General features: G+C 40.1%; 1 protein-coding gene across 2 annotated transcripts in view; it reads left to right on the forward strand.

The window, feature by feature from the left end:
- Window positions 1-247: 247 nt before the first annotated feature.
- The window catches only part of LOC119032235 (phospholipid-transporting ATPase ABCA1-like), a 38681-nt gene continuing 20517 nt past the window's right edge, over window positions 248-18411 (forward strand). For both annotated transcript variants that reach the window (XM_037121212.1, XM_037121282.1), the window contains exons 1-8: window positions 248-413; window positions 4493-4601; window positions 6139-6232; window positions 7550-7691; window positions 7844-7962; window positions 12250-12371; window positions 14126-14317; window positions 16214-16303. In XM_037121212.1, coding sequence (XP_036977107.1) covers window positions 4536-4601; window positions 6139-6232; window positions 7550-7691; window positions 7844-7962; window positions 12250-12371; window positions 14126-14317; window positions 16214-16303 — 825 coding nt within the window. In that variant the 5' untranslated portion in view covers window positions 248-413; window positions 4493-4535. The remainder of the gene's footprint in view (window positions 414-4492; window positions 4602-6138; window positions 6233-7549; window positions 7692-7843; window positions 7963-12249; window positions 12372-14125; window positions 14318-16213; window positions 16304-18411) is intronic.

Raw genomic sequence — 18411 nt, forward strand, 5'->3', positions numbered from 1 at the left:
GGCAGCTGTAGTCCTAGCCTAAAAATAGCCCGTGTAGTAGCCTAATTGAATATTTTCCCTGCACCCATCTTGAGCTTGGCAGTAATCGAAAAGCAGCACCGTGCATTGAGGAGGCGCCGAGGTGTCGCTGGCCCTTTAAGAGATGTTTTGACTCCGCACGTGCTTGCCTTATATGGCGCAGCATCAAACGGTGACCGTTAGTTACCTCTGCCGCCGCTCCGCTGCTCAGCGAGCAGCCGTATAAAACCCTGCTGGAGGAAAAAACAGTTTTGTCAGACACTGAGACTCAGAGGAACGGAGGACAGCAACAGTAGAGGAGTACAGTTTACTTACCCGTTATAACTTGTTTTGGACAAGGGAATTCACTTTATGAAAAGGGAAAGAGTGGATATTCACGCGTTCAGGATTGGTTGGTGAGTTTGGAGTTTTTTCTTTTATTGTCAGGGACTTTGGGGGGGGGGGGGGGGGCTTGTGAGTTCCTTTGTTGGATCAACAAAGAGATGTATCCCACTGTAACTGTTCAATAAAATTTTTATATTAGTATTTCTTATGTGTTGTCAGCCTAATTTTCTTTTTTTTACTTTAAGAGTAATCGAAAGTCAAAAACCACAGTCTTTTTTTGGCTTGAATGCTTATTGCTGCTCGATAATTGTTTGCCGAGTTTTTTTTTTTTTTTTCATTTTAACGTCGCTAAATGAAACAAGAGTTGCAATGCGTTGAATGGACGTTTGTTCGTGAAAGACAATGCCGTTGTTTGGCTTAAATGACATGCATCCAATTTGCTGTTTTTTTAGTCTTTCATGATGTGGTATATCATCATCTTTTCGACCGTGAGACGAGGACCAGTGATAAGCTAGCTAGAGCAAACGCAGAGCTTCCGGTGGGGTATTTTCCAAATAAAAGCCTCTTTGTGGCAGCGTTTTTATTTCCTATCGAATATCGTCTCTGCAGAGAATCTGACAAATAGAAAGCAAAAGTGGACCTCAGCTATTAATGAGCCTCATTCTAAATCTCCACAATTGTTTTTTAAGGCTACAAAAAGGCATGTTTTGTGTTAATAATGGCGACCATTTGTGAGTCACATTTGCTGCAGCTTAATGCTGAAAGCACCTTTACCTTACTCGTAGTCTCATTTTAGCTAGCTTGACGCTGCTGTGGCCCAGCATCGCGCAGCTTAGTGACCGACAGTAACCTTATTTCAAGAGAACAATGAAACTTAAGTACATAAGTCAGTCAAACGACGATTAACTCCCCTAGTCTGTGCTAATGTTTATATTGAGTCACAGAGGGGAAGATGTCCCTGTATGACAATTAACAGAATCTTGTTTTTCATTCCTGTCTCTTTTTTTATTTTGTTTTTTTTTCTCTCTCTCTCTCAATGTGTTGTCAGCACTGTAATGTACTCTTTTAGTGCTTCTCGTGAATGTACATGCGTGCAGTGTTGGTGCAGCGTCGATGAAATGCATTTGCTTTCTGTTCTCATTCGTGGTTTTGAGGAACCAAAAATGTGCCTTGCAGTGCATCGACGCTCTTAAATAGTCTCTTTTCGTAAAAAGCGCAAATGAATGTTTGCAAATCTTCATTCTGAGTAGTTTTTGGCTGATTTTCTCAATGATTTGTCAAGTGTGTTCGGAAAATAATGGAGACAATGGAGTCGAGAGGAAAAACAAATCCTGTATGAGTGCGTTATAACACGTGAGCGAGGATTGATGATAAACAAGTATTAAAAAATGAGATTTTTTTGTGCCACTAGAGGCGCCCTGGCTCTGCACCATTTGGCCGCTCAGCCTCTCTCCTATCTGCGTACGCTGTTGTTTGAACCTCCGTGTTGGACAAAATCAGGCAGTTCACGGAGGATAAACTCGACCGAAGAACGAAAAACGACCGAAGCTATGATTGTATTATCGTCCCACAGAGAGCTAAAGGGGAACAAAGCTAATGCAAGTTAATGAAATCAAGTCATCCGATTGGCAGTAAACATGTAAACATGTTGCTTTGAAAAGATGTAAATCCTCAAACGGAGGTGCAAGGTTTAAAGAGACACAATTTCTTTTAGTTTTTTTGTCGTTCAGTACTCAAAAATTGGGATATAATTAGGAGGGGGAAAAGGGGAAAAAAAATCCATCTCATCCATTCACTGTGTGCCAAAAGTGACGAAGGTGTAGATTGTATACACCGTTGTCCGCCCACACACACACATAGAAACATTGCAGAGCACAATATGATATATGGTGTTTTTTAGCGCATTATTTTATAGGATATGTGCAATGGAAGACATTTCAGAGAACATTTGAAATCTTCTGTAAAAGAAAAGAAAATGTTCATCTACCTTACTGTCTTAGAAATATAGCCATTAATGTAGTTTCCAGGGTTGTGGAAGAGTTTCATATTGTGTCCATATTATGTAGTCGGCATATCTTCTTTTCCCATCGATCAGATGTTCACTTGTGTGATGGGTGAACATCTGTTTGTTCTTATTGTGTCTCTTTCAGTAAGTCTGCAGCAGGTCTTTTACATTGTTTGTCGATGAAACAGTTAAATGTGTGCCCTGAGTGCTGCATTTAAATCAAGTGACTCAGGGGGCGAAAACAGATGTACCCATAGGACAGCAGATATTGTACCTCGGTCACTGTGTTTGTTGATCCCAAAGTTCCTGTTAGTTTTATATTGCGACATTTCATACATTCCACTGGATTTGCTTAATACAGCCAGTTGCATGTAACTGTGGAAAATTTGTCCAGTGCAACGCTGAGTTACTGGCAGAGAAAGTAGAATGTCGTAAACATCTGTGTTGTCTTTGTGGCCATCCCCCCTTGAAATGATTTAGTGCTAGAAGTCCTATTTTCTGGCAGTGGTGCTGTGATTTTGTTTCAGCCTCTTAGTAAGTGAATACTGCTGATGTAGTTAGATGTGATTGATGTGTCATTATGATTAGAGAAAATGTGGTGTAAAACCACAGATAACTGGATTAATGACTTGACTTGAATATCATGTTTGATCATTGCTCTGTACTTGTGATGTGGCTGACATCCACTTACCTTTGCTCTGTATAAAGGACATTCTTAAGCCTTTGTCTTTGAGATATCAACTCTTCCATAACAAACCACAAAAATAACAGCTATAATAATACTAATACCATTGAATATGGTATGCACTTAGAACACTGATGTACTCACTGTATCCATCCTAATGAGCTCTTTGTTAACACAGAGTTTGTTAAATGTTAGTCAATATACAGTATCAATATACATATCTTTTTTAGATTACATTATTGCCATGAAGCCAATCTATAGTTTCCTCAAATGCTGTTAACCATGACGACCTTACTGAAGGATTTAAGGGTCTTAGTTCTGAGTGTCTGACATGATTTTAATTCTTGATGTCTCTGTGTCTGTCTCAGGAGAACATAAGATTGCAAATAAACTTTTTTTTCTTAGATTTGACCAAGCAATCTCTGCAAAATAAAACAAAATCACAAAACTGCTAGAAATATTTTGTGCACTTTGGTCTTCACCTCTGAGTATTTCGGCCAAATGATGGTCCGATCCAAGCATGTTGTAACTTGAGTCAATGGACTTTTGAATCCACAAATAGAATAAACAAACAGGCATGAAATAGCGTGCGACACACACAGGTTTTCATGCAGGCTGAATTTAGTTAATCTGAAATACTCGACACTGGGGTTCACTGTTGAGTGTATCAGTTAGTTTACTTATTGACTACTTATTACTTTGAGCAAACCCACTATTACTGTTTAATCAGTGAGTTGTTTGATTTAGATTGAACAATGGGGACAGCATGGAACCAAAGTGATCAAATTTACTGTTGTGTGAGGTACTGAGGTGTTAACAGGATGAAAATAGTGATGACAAAGGGATTTGTGACTACTTTCACCACATGCAAACTGCCCACCACCCACTCATCGTCCCAGTTCAACTGTAGCTTGACCTTTGGACGGATGAGTCTACATCAGGCGGACCTGAATCTCCAGTGGTTAGCAGCCTTTCTCACTCATCAGCTGACTTCCATTTGCTGAGCGTTGCTGTACCTTTGGCTGTGCTGCGTTTCAGAGTGAAACAGTTTTGTACAATAGGTGAATCTTTTGTCAGCGGTCCTTATTTGTATATATGATATAATAATATTACGCAGCCAGGTTTTTTTTTCCTTGAGGATTTTTTTTTGTGTGTGTGTGTTTTTGTTTTAAAGAAAGGTTGTCTTTCTGACTCTACATTGCTGTTTACATCCTATTTTGGCAAGCCATATTCGGCACAGTTGCGTGCATTTGGTGATGGTATTCTTCTGTAACAACTTTCTATTCTGTTTCCACATTGGTTTTGTGCATCAATGTGTGCTGGGTGTACAGTCTTTGATTATTATGTAGTCTTTTTACAGAGTGAATAAGCTGTTATATCTTGAGGAGTGAGCAGTAATTTTATCTGTTGCACATGTTTACAGTGGTTGATTCTCTCTCTTGGTCTTTTTGGGTTCACAGCGAGGAGCAGGAGAGGGCTCATTGAGGTTGGGAAGACGTCAACATGGCAGTCTCCACTCAACTGAGTTTACTGCTTTGGAAGAACTTCACCTACCGACGGAGACAGACTGTAAGTATGAGTGTTTTAAATTACTGCTCATAGTCCACAGTGCATTCCACAGTAAAATATCTATCCAGCTATTTGAAATCTCCAAATTACAGAGGCTACAACTATTTCATAAGGGTAGAATATGAAAAAAGCAGCATTATTATGAAGTATTGTAGTGTTGCAGAGATGCCGTGGTCTACAAATCTTCTTCACATTTAAAAAAACATGGTTAGGTACACCCCTAACAAATGCCACGAAATCATGATTTGAATATTTATAATGATAATTGTAATAGCATCAGTAAAAATTAGAATTTTGGTGTAAAAATAACCATTCCCACTCACTGTGAATCATATTGCAGTTGTATTATCTATCAAAATTATCACATTGTACATTTTTGTACCATATTGTGCAGCCCTGTTGGCACATATATTTAAGTAACTTTTTTTTTTTCCCACAAATCCAAGTACACAGAAGTATTTAGTTATACCTGCTGCTAAACAGAAATATTAACGTAATGTTTTGCTTCTTTTCTTCTGTCCTAATAATGCAAGCAAGGTGGAAGGTGGAGGTGGAAGACATTTTCAGTCATACTAACAAAGATTGAAAAAACAAAATGGAGGGGTGTGTTTCCTTTAGGATAATTTCCCCTCAATACTTTGTCCCAGGCACATTTTTTGTGGATTGGCAGAGTTGATTTTTCCAGCGTCACATGACTAGCCACGAGGGTGTCACAAAGGCTTTTTAGAAATTTCTTTTTATGATTCCAGTACATATGTAGCTCACAACAATGAAAATGTTGTAATACACTTTCGAGCAGTTTGGACTGAAAAGCATTATAGTTTACAGATTACAGTGAGTCAGTCAACGATGTGATGATGACACATTTACATGTCAAGTCCATTGTCCAGTTACCATCTTGTTCTGGTTGATGCCCACACACTCAAAGTTATGTAAATCAAATTCAGTTCCAAGCTGGAGCACAGTGTACTCTTTATACGTGACGAGGCTCATCTGCACACAATTAAGCCATTTGACCGTCAAGCAGAAACCTCTCCTCAAAGTGACAGCAAGGGCTGCTTGACAGTCAGTCTAATTACTTCCAACAGAGGGATGCAGTGCGTTTCTAAGACAGTGTCTTTATTCTTTATCCTCACACAGCATGTCTGCCATGCTGGTTAAAGCTGAGACACAGGCAGCTGAAGTAGAGGGGCCATATGGTACAGATGGACAAACTCATAGTCCACTAAACCCTGCAGATCTATCTCTCTGTCTCGCTCTGTCCCCCCTCATTAACCCATATACTCTTCCGAGACTCATGGTGGGATTACTATTTACAAAAGACAACAGCTGACAACCCCCTCCTCACACACATACACACATATAATTTCTAGCGCATTAAAGAAGACCTTATTTGAACTGAAAAATATGCAGAAACTGCAAAACTTGTCACTGTTTTTGGGTGATTGACATATTTTGTTTCATGCTTTTTTAATCATTCTTCCTGCATTTGCTTGATTAACGTCTGTCGTCATCCTTTTTTGTCTTCCTTTCTTAGATCCAACTGCTGATTGAGATCATATGGCCCCTTTTCATCTTCTTCATCCTGATCTCAGTCAGAATACATTATCCACCCTATGAGCAACATGAATGTAAGTAGACAGGGAGAGACTGTGGGAGGGGGGTCACTGTATCAAAGCTTTTTTTTTTTAGACTTTCAGATTTCAACCATATGAAATTTAAAGTAATTACATTTGCAGATGCTGCAAAAGAAAAATGATTATGATTTTTCATGCTAAGGAGTGTCAATGTTATTCTATATTCACCTCAAACACTGTTGAACAGAAATTGTCTGTTTTTATAGGGTTTTTGACTCTTAGTTCCTGGTAGGATCAACATGTCCCTCATCCAAGGTTTCTGTGTTATCCTCATATAAGGATCTGTCAATATTTGTCTGCACTGTGTGAACATGTCACAGGACCTTTAACTCCTGAAAAAGGGAATTGCAATCTAATTCGTCAGCAGAACTGGTTTCACAACTTTGACCACGTTTCAACTCAATAAGATTATCACTGGTTGAAAACACTTTTAGGAAGGAGAACAGTTACCTGCAAAAGAGTTTCCGATTGAGGTAGTTGTTGAAATCCTACTGGTATCATTATGTGTAGTTAGTTTATTCAGTTGGGTTCAACACCTTGAATGGAAGAGGTGGAAGACATAAAGTTGTTGTGTCACTTAGATGCACCTGCTTTTGGACAAATCAAGTGTTATGTGTAATCATTATGAGTTGGCATGTAAGGGTTTTGTTTACCACCAAACCAGATCCCTTATTTGGAGCAAAAGCAAATGACAGTGAATCACAAGCCAGTTCTTACCCAGTTAACCCAGTAAACCCCCCGAAATGGGTCAATCTCCTGACATCCCCCCACCCTTTCCAGTATAATAGCTTGTTAACCTCAGTAGATTGCAGTAGTAGCAGTAAAGTCAGTAGATAAGAGGACAAACAATTGTAAAGATAATATCAGTGTTTTATAAAGCTGATTCCAAAGGCAGTGGCAGTGGGTTATCTGTTGTAGTCTGCATTGGTTATAATAAGTAAGATTCTGTCAGTGTCTTTTGGAAAGCTCCCAGTTCTGCAAATGTTCAACACATTTAGCAATATTATAACCAGAGAGCCTTTTAAAAGTTGGTATAACACAGAGGTAATTATTACATAAAGGGTCATACTTTTTCAGGGTTTAGGTTTGTCAATGAGTCAAACAATTGAATATCTACTAACTGAGACAGTGCTCTGCACAAGGCGGGATTGATAGATTAGCAAAAATAACAAGTATCTGTAAAACAAGAATCTAAGTGATTATCACTTTTCACCAAAGAGGCCCAATTATGTAATTTTCTGTTTTTACTGATATTTAAGTCCAAATTTTGAACTAGTCATAATAAGTATATGCTGTCCCTTTCCTTCCCAGGCCATTTCCCCAACAAGGCCATGCCCTCAGCAGGTACCCTTCCCTGGGTACAAGGCATCATCTGTAATGCCAACAACCCCTGCTTCCGTAATCCTACGCCTGGCGAGAGTCCTGGGGTGGTGGGAAACTTCAATGACTCTATGTAAGTAACATGACCCTCATGCTGATTAAGCAAATAGTAGTTTAATATTTTAATGAAATCTTGTTTATTAACATTGAGAGCACATTTTATGTCTCAAGTTCTCAAGAGATGTGTCTAATTTAGTCTCCCTCTCTCCCTGCGAACAACACCAGAATCTCCCGTCTGTTCATTGATGTCAAGAAGATCCTGCTGTACACCCAGAATGACAAAAGCTACGAGGGCTACAAAGGCCTGTTGAGGGCCCTTGGAAAGCTGCAGAAGAACACTGCTCGTAAGGAACATACCTTTCATGTTTCTTATGTATATTTCTTGAATGACCAACTGATTGATCAGTTCAGTCACCCACCCATTCACATTGAACACCCAGTCATCCATTTTCTTGCTCATATAAACAGAATGGAACACTCCTACACAACTGCTTATGCAGTGAATCACACCTGCAGTTTATTCACAGGTTGCTGGTAACGCTTCTGAGCTTCAGCTTGGGAAATATTTGTGTTTATCACAACATGCTATTTCCCCAAAAAAGCAAGATGTATAATATGTAAGCTTGACAAGTATATTTATCCCATTACTGGAAACATGTAAAATGTGTAAAATGTAGATTTTGACAAGTTGTTAATTGAAAAATACTAATTTCCGTTGTAGCTATAATCTCTTCAGATTTGGAGTAAAAATAAAGATTGAGGCACAGCTCTCAAAAGTCATTGCAGATCAAAAAATGAAAATGGTCACTTTTGCAGTGTAACAGATGAAACAGCTGAAGTTTTCAGAGCGGTGTAGAGAGTGTGACGTCCCCCTTCCTTATCACTGCCTGCCAGCCATGGTGGGCCCAGCTCCCAAAGGCCTTTGGGCATTATGCCCCGCCTTACTTACGTGCCAGTTGTGGTATAAGACAAGAAAAACAGAAAATTGTGCTCCACCCTAGCAATCGTTGTACCATCACTGTAGGAACAGATCATAGATGTGATAAGGTCAAGTTGTTCTGCTGTCAATTTTTTTTTTTTTTTTTGTCAATTCATGTAATAATCATCTTTAAATTTAAGAGCTAAAGGAAGAAGAGATTGGTCCTCATGACCCTGGCTGTCAAGAGCAGAGAAAGGTCATCTTTCTAAAATAACATCTTGTTGTTGACTCGACTGTGCTGAGTTGGTCAAAAGCAACCTGCAAATAGGAAAGAGGGCTGTGCTGAACTCTGCATCTACTTTACTTTACTTGAGCAGAAGTCACACAAACACATCGAGATTTTTTTTCATTTGGGTTCAGCTGCTGATATTTAGTTTCCATAAAAAAGGGGTTTGGTTGGTTTCACATCAGATCCCAATGTGGGTAAATTGAGCAGAGTACACCATCAGAAATTATGCAGCAAAGCAGAACAATCAAGCTTCTTGTTGTTTTGGCTGCCGTCTGCTCTGTTAGCCCAGAGGTACAGTATGTTATGCAATGGCCCTGCAAAGCATAGCATGGCCTGTAAAAAGGAGAGATTACATGTCAGAGCAAATGAAAACGAAGTGTTCATTTCTAATTTGAAGAATCATCTTCTCTTTTTGGTTCATTCCTGTCCATCTTGTTAGAAGTTTAGCCCAGTAATAGATTTTCACCTTAACTACTCACAGTGGTTCATTATATTTCGACTGGAATGAGCAGAGCCAGCGCTCTACATTGATTTTTATTTCCTTTTTGGCTCGTTTGTTATTTTAAACTTCAGTGCATAAGTGCACTTCATCACAATTGATCTAGAAAAGCACAGCGGTCTGAGAGTGCTCAGTCCCATATTCTACCCTGAATAGTCTTCAGTCCACGTGAGGGAATGCAATGAAGTCACACTATACCAGCATGTAGGATGCAGGAGAAGGTAAACAGTGTTGCTAAAGCAGAGTGATGATGATAACAGCATGGATCAAAGAGCTGATGGTGGAGCCCCTCACGTGGCAGTTAATAATTCAGCAACTGGCGGGGTCAGCGAATGAGATTTACACTGACAGTGAAGGGGAAACTGCGAGGGGCCAGGGAGAAGAATTAGCTTTTTTCCTGATGGGATTCCTGCAGGATATGTATATTTATGTAATCAGATCTAATGCATATCCATTAGAGATGCTGTGCAGCATCACATGGCAGATAGATGGAAGGTAGAAATTTGAAGTCATGCAACATTTTTCAGATGAGAAAGATTCTCTAAGTACCAAACAGAAAAAAACATTCTGATCACCAGTCTCAAGTTTTTCATATGCCACTTTTTTCTTATCTTCCTACCTGTCTTGACAAAAGTGAAGCTGCAAGTGGATTTGCATAATAGAGGAGAACTTTTTACATTTTTAGCCTTTCACCACCTTCATATTTTATCTGGTTAGCTGCTTTAAAAGACTCCATTTGACTCAAAGGAGTGATGTGTCTGAGATTAAGGCTACTGAATTTACCCTTGAGTGCCATTTTCTGGAATGTACAAAGTATTCCAGCTTGCATACACATGTGTGCACGCACACACACACACACACACACACAGATTTTTTACCCCTCTCTTTAAAGGACAGATGATAATTTTGTATCATTACCCGACATCACTACTTCAGCCTTGACTTTAACTGAAACATACCTGAGCAGTAAAACCAGCTCCTATACTGAAAGGAGGGGAATGGATTTGGGAATATGTGGTTCAACAGATCACCGCCTGCTCGTGGACCAGTTTGACTGGTGATGACACTGGTTGCTTAAGGTGTGTGATATTGTCTGATTTCAAACATGACAGGCACCACCAGGAGCATGTACAGACTTGTAAGTGTTAATGTAGGGCTCACCCTTGAATATCTGGCTCCAACATAGGAAAAGCACCCAAACAAATAAGTCAAGGTTTTTTACTTGTTACATAGTTCCTGATAACTCACAGGAGTACTTAAGCAGTGCAAATAAAGACAAACACACAAAGTTAAGATAGCAAAAGGAAGTAAAAATACATATACAAACATGCAAACACCTTAGCTGACTAAACAATCCTGCTAGATTTTTCATTTCAACAAGTTTGCTCCATCCAGTCTTGTCCTCATGGGCCTTTGGATGCAATGCACCATGGGAGCTGGGACTTCCTACTGGGACACTGATTAGACCTTATTAGTACTCCCTGGTTGTTCACTTCTGAGAGTTAAGAGCACACACGAGCATCTGCAGGCACAGGTGCATGATTCACACACACACACACACACACACACACACACACACACACACACACACACACACACACACACACACACACACACAGCACACATGCACAGAGGCCCATGGAGAGCAGGAATGGTAATATATGTAACAGTGACACCCCACATGTGCCCACTCGACACACAGAAACACACTGTTCTCTCTCACTTCCTCCCAAGGGATGTTCAGTTCAGTCGAAGCAAAGCATTTCCTGTGTGTGTGTGTGTGTGTGTGTGTGTGTGTGTGTGTGTGTGTGTAGGGGGGACATCTGATAGCTATAAATGATTTAAAGTACAAAAAGATTTACTGGAGATGAAGGGAGGACTAGAGGAAAGGGAAGCAGGAAGACATTTTAAAATACATAAAATTTTTTTTAAAGCTGCAAACAGACTTTCTAAAGACTTAATCTTGACAATTGTGGGCAGTAGACACAGTAATCAGTTAAATTGCATCAAGCCATGGTAACATAAAAGTATGCAGTTACACAACAGATACATTAACAGATGTTAATAACAAAAATAACGGTCTGCTGAGCAGCAGCAGCCTGAGGCCAACAGGAGCTATTCCTGTTCTCTCTGCATGATTCCTTGCAAGTAGTTTCAGCCAGAGTCAAGTGGGTAGTAAAATGGGTAAAAAGCCACTCAGGGTACAGAAAACTAGGTGAAAGGTCGAAGTGGCAACATTTGAGAGCGAGGAGAAAGGAAGACCAGTATCTGGACAAAAGTGGAACACCCTGTAGTAACCCCGCCTAAGAACAAAACCCAGAGCTGAGGAGAAGTGAGCTGTGTGTGCGCGCGCGTGTGTGTGAGCGCGTGCACAACCACACCGCTGACTCAGGCCAGTTTCAGAAATGGTTTTGACCTTTTTGGAATGCAGCAAAAGTACAAAAAGTTCTCACGATGCAGACAGGACAGTGTGTGTCTGTGTTTGTGAAGTATTCAAATATATCATTTGATTTGGAAACAATCCTTTAATTAAGTGATGTATATTCATGACCTCAGTCCACTAATCCATGGTATATAACATGTTGTTGTTGTCACAGAGCATTAAAGTCACAGAACTCTTGCTCTGGGGGGTTTCCACTGGTTATAATTTCTGTAATGTTAAGGACAAGGAAAATCTGGGAATTTTCTTGTCAGGATAGTGAGGAAAGTTAATAGTCACCTTATAGGAAGTATTTTATGGCTTGTTTCACATGATCATTGTATGAAAAAGTGGTTTGCAGCCCAATTGAATTTTACTGTATGTCACACTGGGAACACTGCTGCGAGTCTTGGTATCAATATCAACCAGTAAATAAACACGTCTTTTTTCAGAAGCCTCTTATGTTTCACACTTGGTTGAGTCAGTGCTTCCCTGTTTTCTCTAGGTTTCAAGCTGAAGGACTTTTTGCGAGATGATGAGACCCTTTCCCACTTCCTTCACCACAATGCCTCACTTCCTCATCACGCGCTGAAGCAGATCGTGGAGGCTGACGTCAATCTGGAAAAGGTCGAGTATCATGCTTGTAACCCTCAGAGCCAAAGCAAACAACAGCACTGTATTGTTCTGTGTTTAAAGTTGTTTAGTGTAGGCCTTTTTCACATATGAGATAATCACACTCCCCTACAGTGCTTGTGCATGAATCCGATGACCTTGGCTTGACAATGTCTGTTGGGCCATAGGACTCTGCTGTGGCACAGCTAAGCCCTTAATACCCAGTAGAAAGATCACTGTGTGGGGGGGATGTAGAAGCTGTTGGGCACCAAAAGACACTGTGTGCCTCTACCTTATTTATTTCATTCCCACAAGAAGAAAATCTAGTTCTTCTTTTTGTTATCTCCTCTGTTCTGTCTCTATTTTCATTTTCTTATTTTCATGATGACGTGATGATCAACCCCCCCCCTCAATGTCACACACATACATTGACTGAGCCAGCTACCCACCTCAACAACAGCTCTCAACCCAGCCCACCACATCATCCCCACTATACTATTGGATGGCTGGTGTCACATGCCCGCCTCCCCTCCCTCTCCCCCTGCCCCCATTTCTCCTCACGTGCAGACACAGCGGCTCAAAGAAAAATTCACTGTGAACCATCTGATTCAGTTCCAGCCCATCAGTCTCTCGCAGACATGTATTGATCAGAGAGGATGACTGTCCATTAGCCCAGGAAGGATGTTCTGAACATTATTTAAGGAGAGGAGAGAATATCAACGGAAGCTTGTATGAAATAACAGCAGTGAGAGACATGAAAGCAAAAATATCTTAAGAGAAAAAATATGTTTGGATATCTCTGGGACGATTAGTATGATTCCCAATCCTCCAAACTCACTGCTATAAGCCCTGATGTTTTTCCCAATGAAAAGATTATCCAAGTGTGTGTATGTGTGTGTTTACAATTTGTAGTCCTACAGATATGATGGCATAACACAGACTGGTCAAGGACATTTAGATGATAAGTCAGTGTGCTCCCCGTCTTTGTCTCTCGCTCACATACACACCCACACACACACACACACACACTCACGCACGCACACACACACACACACACACACACACACACAGACACACACACACACACAGAGCCTCTGTACAGGGACATAGGGTACAGCATTCTGTTACTTCACTTGCACGTGTGCAGCTGTGCTTCCTCTTCACTGTCTTTAACCCTTTGCAACATGAGAGGAGAGAAGTTTTATTTTAAATGGCAAAGATGATTCTTGGCAAGTAGAGTTTTATTTTTATTAACGTGTTTGTAAGAAGCATTCCAGAAGATGTCCTTGGCTAGCCGCAGCGCTAACATTCATAACATTTCTCTCCCTCGGCAATATCTTTCTGCGAAAATCATTGTTTTGTTCTCATGGTCAGGATGTAACTGTTTCTAAGCTGATACATGACAATCTTTACAGATTTGAGGACCCCAGCAAGGGGCCTCTGTGAAGAAACAGTGTTACTCACCATACAATGATGCAATGTTACTTGCGAAGATTTTTCAAAATTCAAAATTCAAGGCAAAGTAAGCAAGTGTTTCTTAGAAGAGAAATAGAAATAATTTACTGGATCATCTATAAACATTTATTGGCAGGACCCAACTGTTCTTTTGTTTTATGTTTTAAAATCAAACAAGGAGATCAGTCCCTTTTTTGAACCTAATTAAGCAAACTGGATATTTTTCTGTTGTCCATCCTCTTGTGGCATGTAGTACACATGTGTATTCCTATTTCTGTAATTTTTCTGATCCACTGTCTTTGTTCTCTGCGCAGGTGCTGACTAAAGGGTTCGGCTTCCATCTCCGAGACCTCTGTAACTCCACACCGCTGGAGGAGTTTGTTCACATTGCTGACCGCAACGTCTCCCAACTGACTCAGGAAATCATCTGCAAGTCCTCTAGTGATTGGCTAAACAAGGCGCAAAGCCACTTCCTGTCCAACTTGGACTTCCTCAAACCAATTCGGGTGAGTTTATCCATTGAGTCAAACACATTGACCAGTTGTAGTTTTAACATCCCAATGAAAAATACAACATTCATCTTATTTTCATAGTTTTGGCCATAAGGGTGATGCCATTTTACTCACTAGCATTAAACCTGAGAACATCAATTTATCAATCTGTTGGCCTCCATGAGGATTTTGCTAACATGTTTCTCAGAACTCTGGATCTTGTCCTCTCGACCAGGAAGACACACTCTTCCCGTTTTCACTGGAACAAACATTATGACATCTCTGACCCATGTTACTAAACTGCAGTCAGCTGGGGCTCATACTATATTGTTTTAGAATAACAGATTTTCTCCTCTGTTTTCTAAGTAGAATCAGTGAGAGGTTTCGCTATTTTTTTAACTTTTTAACATCTTTGGTATTTACAGAATATATGATATCAAGTGCACACACAGATATAAATGCAGATCCACATCTACATGGTGGATGGCTTCCTCTTCACTTCACAGACTTGTTGTAACTGTCTTTGGAGGTCATCTTACTGTGACTGCTAAATGGGAGCCATTGAAAGAGACACTAACATTATGTGATAAGAGTATTCACTGGCATGAAATCACCAATCAGAGTCGGACACCCGTATTCACCGATTTGAAGTAAATCCCTGATCCCTTGTCTTTTGTGCTTACCATGAAACTTTCCCCTTGTTTTCTTCTACTCATTGTCCCTCCCTCTCATCACCTCTGTTCCCTGTCAGCATCACCTCTCCTCAAACTTATTTTCCCGAAGGGCCTGCCCCTTTCCCATAAAACCCATGACAATATTGTGAGTCACGATGGTAAAGGATGGGAAAAGGTGAAACAAACATTGTGCGCTGTAGTTCTGATTATAGAGGAAGGAACAGACAACGGAAGAAAAACAGAGTGTGTCTTTAAGAACAAGTCAAGTCAGCACTGCCCTATGTCCCAGAGCCTCACTGTGTTTGCTGTGCTGTTATAAGAGATTGGAAAAGCTGCTTTTGTGTCTCTTGCTATGAGAATGAAGTCATTGTCTTGCTCACTATGGACCTGGTTCACCTCAAAACACATTCTCCATGAAAACTCCAGATTTGGATAAACTTTGGAGCACGAATAGAAATTCCTCTCTAAAAGTAACAAAATTAGGTTTAAACTGAGAGCAAGAACTCTTATATAACTCAAGTTTCTTCCAAAAGTTACTATGTGTGGATGCATGTGTGTGTAAGACAGCGAGCAGTAGACGTTGTTGTGATGAATAGAAAATGAGGCAGACAAGTGAGCAAATGAGAGCGTGAACATACTAGAAAGCTACAGTATCACTCTCTCTTCCTCGACGGCTGTTCTGTCTTCAGCGACACCTGTGCTTTATCGAGTGTCAGGCGTTCCAGCAGCTGACAGCATAGTGTGACAGACGAGAACCCCCCCACACACACACAGCAGTTTGAGTGACTCCAACACAGGGGGTCAAAGCCTGACCTGTTGTTCTTTCTCGGCTCCCCTCTTAACTCACCTTTGACCCCAGTGTTTTTCCACATCTTTCTCCCAACTTCTTTACCACAACTTCTATTTCCCCTCTCACCCTTCTTTGCCTCTGTGATGAGCCTTTTTCTATCTATATGCCATATGAGAGAAAAACATACAAAGGAAAACTAAAGAGAAGTTTCATAATTAATACTAAATGAATAGGTAGGAAGACACATATGTTAATGAAATATGACTAGGAGATCTATTTGTATTTTGAGAACTTTTTGTAAGCACCGTGGCCTCCTCCTTTCCCTAAACATCTGTTTAGTTTTATCACCAGTTTCAATTTCTTTTTACATTTGTCTTAAATATGCACACACAAAAGAACAGTGTAAAGTCTCTGCAATTTAGTAAAGATTCCTTTTCTCTTAAACAGAAGGACGTGAGGTCTGACCCCAAAGTCGTTCAGGAAGTCTCAGCTGCCACCGATTATCTTCTGGAGAACCTGGGAGCACTGGCCGTGGAGGCAAGTACACCACACACACACACACACACACACACACACACACACACACACACACACCGAGAACAAGCCCACGCATGTTACATCAGATACAAACAGAAGAACTGAAATATTTGTTTCCAAAGTTCAGACTTCAGTAGTAATGTTTGTAGATAAAATCAATTTGTTACCAAGAATCCACTTTCTGCAAAGTAATTTAGGGTATGATAAACACAGGTCACTCGTAGTAATAATGTCAACTTTTGACAGTTAGGTCAGGGACATTTTTTCTCAAACATTGATTTCTAATAATTCAAAGCACACTGATAAAAAGACAAAAGTATGTAAACAAGCGAATTGAAATGAGTAAAAAGTGTCCTTAAGTTCCACAAGCTGTTGTGTGGTGGTATGGGTTTTGTTTTTCAACATTCAGCAATGTTAATGAAGGAATTGTAGCTTTGAGTTCCCTTTTTTTGAAGCTAGATTTCAACTCACCTTAACAAACTACGGTATAAATCACAAAAGCTCTACCAGAAAGGTTTCTTTCTCAAGCTTCGAGAGCCTCACTCAGCTTACAACCAGGTGTCTTCACTGTCTCGCATACACAACCTGTATAGAATCGCATGCACACAAACACATGCTCAATCTCGCTTTCTCACTCTCTCGCACTGGCATGCTGACCTCAGCTAATGTAATGCAGTCTGAGCAGGTGGAATGTAGTTAGAAAGGAGAGAAGCAGCAGTTTGTGGTGCAAAACACACACGCACAACACAGCACAACACAGCACAACACAGACCACTTTATCTCAGACTGCTGATGAGTTCGCTAAACACAGACCCAGCTGTATATATACGTGTGTCTGTGTGTCTGTGTGTGTGTGTGTGTGTGTGTGTGTGTCCGTGTGTGTGCATGTGTAGATTTACAGGTGTGATTGTGCTTCATGTCCAAACATCTGTAAAAACTTAACAGATTTCGTCTTTCCTCTTTGTTGAATGAGCTTTTTGCAATATTAGATCCAATTGTATCTTCTTTCCACTAAGTTATTTTTAGCTCTATTGTGTGCGAGGATAATGATTAACAAACATCCAAAGTGAAAGAAAATCAACCCGAAGAATTGCATAACTTCCTTTCAGGTCCAACCACAATTTTGTTTGTGTCTCAAATGCTCCTGAAGATCTTTTGTTCTCCTGTGAAGGCCTTATGTTTGTTTTAGGCCACTGGTACTTCAGGTATGATGTAAACACACAGTGGCATGTTCACTGAAAGAGCATCTGTTTAATCTGATTATTCCTTTGCGAACAGAAATCATTCCTCTTCAGGATGTATTACTTTGTTAGAAGCAGATTATGTGGGTTTGCTCAGCTGGTTGGTAGATGGCTGGCAGAGTGGATAAATGCACTCATGTAACCTCTCCTCCCCTAACCAGTAATCATCTGTAGCCTGTGTTTCAATCCGGGGTTTATCACTGTTGGAAGGCAAAAAGAACCGCAGCTATAATGCATTTTCAATTGTCTTCTCAGGAGTCAAGAATAAAGCTTATTTTAACATTAGCAGCCAATATCTGCCAATAACAGTGAATACGTAAAAGTCCATCGTCATTGCACTTCTACAGACATGTCTTTAAGAAATTCAAGTTTTGTTGCACTTACATTGTATATAAAGAACTGTCAAACTGCCCTCACTGCTCTCACAAAGATCCTTAGAAAATTTATATAATCTTCATCATCAGAATGAAGTAATCTGTGAGCAATAGAATGTCCTTTACTTATTCCTTATTCATAGTTGATCAATTTGCACAGCAGCCATCCACATTCTTGATTTACAGTCATTAAATCCTATTTAGTTGCTATGCTCTCTTTAACCCTTTTCTCTGTTTGTAAGTGGATTACCTTGTTTAGCTCTGGAGGCTGGCAGTACACCGATTTGAACTCTAATAATCTGGACTCCCACTCATTCCTAAACTATTACAAAAACATATACTGAAGCCTGCATTATTATTAGTGGTAATAAAGGGGAAAAAGGGGTCATTTGCTTCCTTTCCTGACAAGCCCACCAAGCAAATACTTTTGAATATTTAATTCTAATTTATAGTCAACATGCGTCCAGGAAACATTAGCGATACTTATCGTCTT

Source organism: Acanthopagrus latus, chromosome 1, assembly GCF_904848185.1.
Source record: "Acanthopagrus latus isolate v.2019 chromosome 1, fAcaLat1.1, whole genome shotgun sequence".
In the NCBI taxonomy this organism is placed as follows: Eukaryota; Metazoa; Chordata; class Actinopteri; order Spariformes; family Sparidae; genus Acanthopagrus; species Acanthopagrus latus.